Raw genomic sequence first — 5,029 nt, forward strand, 5'->3', positions numbered from 1 at the left:
GGGAAGGTGGGGGTGCCCCCTCCAGCCTGGCACCGAGTGCTGCCCTCCGAAGCAAGTGCTGCAGGTGTCCCCTCCCCACAACAAGGTGCCCCCACCCCAAAACCACTCTCACCCTGCACCATGTGGGTCCCACCTCCGTTCCATTCCCCCTTCCACCAACACGCTTAGGGTCTCCCCGCGACATACAAACCCCATTTTCTCACCCATCCCAAACCAGGCTTCACCTTTATCTCCCCATGACCCCACCGAGCACTTAGTGACTCCCCCTACCCCATTTAGTGACCGGGGGGGGGGGGGGGGGGGGGCTCACCTGCAGACAAAGACAGACCGGGGAGGGGGGGGGGGAAGAAAAGAGAGAAAAAAAAAGAAAAAAAGGGAAAAAAAAAAAAAGGAGGATTTGGAGAAGGGAGGGGGACAGGAGGATTTGGGGCGGGGGGGGGGGAATGGAGGATTTGGGGCGGGGGCGGCGCCCGGGCGGGGCCGCGCTGCCGGCAGGGGGCGCCGCGGGCGGGAGGCGACGGCGGCGGCGGCGACGGCGGCGGCGAAGGCGGCGGCGGCGGCGGCGGCGGCGGCGCCGGGGCGAAGGACGATGCTCAAAAGGCGGCGGGGAGCGGCGGCGGCAGCAGCACCGCGCCGAGCGCCCCGGCCGCCGCCATGCGCCTCCCCGCCGCCGCCCTCTGCCTCTGCCTCCTCGGAGCCTGCCGCCTCCGCCGGGGGCTGGAGGCAGCCGCCGTGCTCGGCCAGCCGGCGGCGTCCCCCCCGCGACCCTCGGCGGCCGCGCCTTCCTCCTCCTCCTCCTCCTCCTCCTCTTCCTCCTCCTCCGTCTCCTCCTCCTCCTCCTCCTCCTCCTCCTCCTCCTCTTCTTCTTCTTCTTCTTCTCCTCCGCCGCGCAACGGCACCGTGGTGCCCCACCACTACATGGTGGCTCTCTACCAGCGCCTGGCCGCCCGCCGGGGCGCCGGCCGCCCCCCCGCCACGGTGACCGGCTTCGCGGAGCGGGGGCGCAGCGGTGAGAGCCGGGGGGTGGTCGTGGGGAGCCGGGGGTGTGCGCGGCGGGATGGGGTTTGGAGGGGGGGAAAGGGGGGAAGGGGGATGTGCCGCGGGATGGGGAGCGGTGGGGAGCGGGGTGGGGGCTGCGCAATGGGATGGGGGTCGCTGGGGTCCGGGCTGGGATCTCCGCAGTGGGATGAGGCTCGCTGGGGACAGGGATGGGGTCTGCGCAACGGGATAGGGCTCGTTGGGGACCGGGATGGGATCTCCTCAGTGGGATGAGGCTCGCTGGGAACCGGGATGAGGTCTCCGCAATGGAATAGGGCTCCTTGAGGACCAGGATGGGGTCTGCACAATGGGATGAAGCTCGTTGGGGACCGGGATGGGAGCTGCTCGATGGGATAGGGCTCTTTTGGGACCGGGCTGGGATCTCCGCAGTGGGATGAGGGTCGTTGGGGAGCGGGATGGGAGCTGCGCAATGGAATAGGGCTCGTTGGGGAACGGGATGGGGTCTTCGCAGCAGGATGAGGCTCCTTGGGGAGTGGGATGCGGTCACCGCAGTGGGATGGAGATCTTTTGGGAGCGGGATCCCCCGTTTCGGGTACGGGGCCGTGCGGTGGGATGGGGTTTGTCGGGGAGCGGGGTCCCCCCCGTCGGGGCGCGCACGGGGCTGTGCGCGGTGCGGGATGCCCCTTCCGCCGTGTTTTAATGGGGAACGGGGCCGTGCGCGGGGATCGGGCTCCGAAAAAGGCTGGGGGGGATGCAGGGGGTGGCGAACGGGGTCGTGGACGGGGTTGGGGCTGGGGGAGAGCGGGGACCGGCCCGGAGCGAGTAGGGATGCTCAGGCAGCGAGGGTGGCGCCGGGGATGCCGCTGGGGCTGCGGTGCGGGGATTTTGGGGACGGGGACGGAGTGCGGCCGCTCGGGGGGCTCTGCCTCGCGGTGCCTTTCCCCTTCTACCCCCTTTTCTCCCCCTTCACACCCCCGGATCTAACGCTAAGCATCGAAGAGACGCTTAACGACGTATTTTTTTATGTGCCCGCGTACCCATCGCATCCTCCCGACGAAGTTTTCGTGGGAGAAAAACCCCAAACATTAAATCAGAGCCCCCAGATCGAAATGCAATGAAAATCCAAAGGGGAAAGCAGCCCCCCTTCACCCCCCTACTCCCCCCCCCAAATCCAGTGAGCAGCCAGGGACCGAGGGGACACTGGGGGAAGATGCTTCGGGGGGAGGGAGGGCAGTGCCCTGCGAGCTGCAGCACAAAACGAAACCAGATGCAGTCTTGAAAGGGATCTCCTTATCTGGCCTCGCAGGAATTTTAGATGTGCTTTAAAAGAAAATAATAATAATAAATGACGGGGAGAAAACTATTTCCCACACGGTGCAGGCTGTGGAGTGGAGGCATCAGGCTTTGAGGGTAGAGGTTGGGGTAACCATGGGGCTGGGGCTCAGCAGCAGCGTTCGCTGCACGCCCTGGTCAGGTTAGAGAGGAGAAAACAAAACACCAAGCCTCCCAGAACTCATTCATCTTCCCCTCTGCCACCGTTTCTTCTTCTTCTTCTTCTTCTTTTTTTTTTTTTTTTTTTTTTTTTAATTCACACCTAGTGTATTTAATCGGTACCAGATACTGCACGAGGCTGTGTTTGGGCTTTGGACCCACCAAAATTAGTGACAAATGCAGGCGGGGCTCACTTTCAGCTCCTGTGTCAGACACTCCGAAGCAGCATCCCCAACGGGTGCACCCTACCTTGCCTGCGAGGGAAAAGGAGATTTTTTTGCAGCATTTTCCTTGGCATGGCTGGAGGGGGGACAAAGGGCAGGAGCACTCAGTGACAACCTGGACACTGGGGACTGTGCTGTGCATGGAGGGGGCTTTCCATGCCAAAACGGGTGCAGGGCGGTGATGCACCTCGCAGCTGGGGGCACTGAAACACTCAGGAGGAGGCAGAGGACACCTCGGGACACAGGGAGCCGCTTCCATTTCTCCCTCCCTCCTTCCCTCCCTCCCTCCCCACCTTCTCCTCCCCGTTTTGTTGCCACCACCTCCAGCCCGGGTGGCCCTGCTAGGACACACTGCCGTGTCCCTCCCCGCTGGGATGCTCAGCGTGCCTTCTCCCCTGTTTGCTCCTTGTGCCTCTGCAGCAAGAGCTTGGCTTCAGCTGGCTGGGTTTTTATATTTCTTCTTCTTTTCTTTTTTTTTTTTTTTTTTTTTTTTTTTTTGGTTTGTTTGTTTTATCTCTTCCAGATGCCTCCCTGTCGACCCCTGAGCAGCGGTACCTCTTTGACATCTCCAGCCTGCCTGAGGCAGAAGAGGTGACGGGCGCAGAGCTGCGGGTCCTGCGTGCCCTCCCCGAAAACCGCAGCTTGGCCCTGTCCCCCGAAGGCACCTTCCACCACCTCCTCCTCTCCACCTGCCCCAGCCGCGACGGTGAGGAGCCCCGGCTGCTGGACTCCAGGGCTGCAGACGTTTTGGACGCGGGCTCCTCCAGATGGGAGGTGTTTGACGTCTGGGAAGCGCTGCGGGGCCGCAGGGAGAGGTCTCCGTCGGGCAAGCTGCTGTGCTTCCTGCTGAGGATCGTGTCGGATCAGTCAGGGAGGCTCCTGCCCCCCCGGCAGCTGGGCTTCAGCAAGCCCCGGCCGCAGCCCCACGAGCGAGCCCTGCTCGTGGCCTTCTCCCGCACCCAGAGGAAGGAGAACCTCTTCAAGGAGATCCGGGATAAGATCAAGGCTCTGGGCAGCCCCCCGTTCCTGGAGCCTCCTGATCCGGGCCGGGAGGCGTACCCCAAGCGGAGGAAGAGGAGGACCACCGCCGTCGCCGGCCGCGCCGGGGGCAGAGGCCACGGGAAGAAGGCCAAGACCCGCTGCAGCAGGAAGCCCCTGCACGTGAACTTCAAGGAGCTGGGCTGGGACGACTGGATCATCGCCCCCCTGGATTACGAGGCGTACCACTGCGAGGGGGTGTGCGACTTCCCCCTGCGCTCCCACCTGGAGCCCACCAACCACGCCATCATCCAGACCCTGATGAACTCCATGGACCCGGAGTCCACCCCCCCGAGCTGCTGCGTGCCCTCCAAGCTCAGCCCCATCAGCATCCTCTACATAGACTCCGGGAACAACGTGGTTTACAAGCAGTACGAGGACATGGTCGTGGAGACGTGCGGCTGCAGGTAGCAATTTCTGCAGCTCTCCCCCTCCCCGCCCCGCCTGGCAGCCCCATTTTAAATATATAAATAGAAATATATATATATATATATAAAATATATATATATATACATACACGTCCTGGTGTGTGCCTTCCCAAAAGCCAAGCTAAGAGCCCCCTGCCCTCCCTGGGGCTGCCCTGGCCATGAGCCTGGGAGGAATGGGGAGACCCTCCCTGCAGACAGCTTCTTTCTCAAAGTTTTGGGGTTTTCTGCCAAATTGCCTCGGTGGAGGAAGGTGGGAGGGATGGAGCATCGGGTCAGCATCGCCCTCCGGCTGTGGCAGTGGGGTGCAGGGGCGGTGGGAGCTCTCTTTTTGGAGTGTAAAAGGGCACATCTTCGGTGTATCTGGGGAGAAGCAAAGCCCCAGGTTCCCCAGGGAAGAGTCATTTAGCTTGGGTTCTTATTTTTCCAAATAATCTGGCTATAAAAAGGCCAGGCTCCACCCCACCTTCTGCTGGCACCAGTTTTACAGCGAGCTCCATCCCTCCCTGCCTCTCCCCACTCCCCTAAGGGAGCCTGGATCCGCCAAAAAAGAGACTTTTAACTCGCAAACAGCTGAGCTGGGTAGAGCAGGGTGCTCTGGGCTGTGCTAAGAGGGCTGCAACATTTTAGGAGCTCTGGAGCTGAGCGTAAATCATGCCTTCAAACCAGAGAACCTGTCATCGGCAAGGAGCTGTGGGAAGCCGTGAGGGCTCTGCTCTGCCTTGGTGGCGTTTGGTACCGAGCTTCAGCATCGTGGCTGGGTTGGCGTAGGTCAGGGATGGGTTTGCACAGGTTTTGCTTTGGATGGTTTGTATTTTTGCCGGTGGTCAAGCTCTTGCCTTATAAATATCG

General features: G+C 61.9%; 1 protein-coding gene across 1 annotated transcript; it reads left to right on the plus strand.

Moving 5' to 3' along the window:
* Nucleotides 1-654: 654 nt before the first annotated feature.
* GDF7 (growth differentiation factor 7) lies at nucleotides 655-4,163 on the plus strand (the record flags this gene model as incomplete). The annotated part of the gene is made up of 2 exons (XM_082757781.1): nucleotides 655-1,009; nucleotides 3,238-4,163. The coding sequence occupies 2 exons, from the start codon at nucleotides 655-657 to the stop codon at nucleotides 4,161-4,163; spliced, it is 1,281 nt and encodes a 426-aa protein (XP_082613907.1).
* Nucleotides 4,164-5,029: the final 866 nt, after the last annotated feature.

This window comes from Aythya marila (assembly GCF_965140915.1).
Source record: "Aythya marila genome assembly, chromosome: 3".
Classification (NCBI taxonomy): Eukaryota; Metazoa; Chordata; class Aves; order Anseriformes; family Anatidae; genus Aythya; species Aythya marila.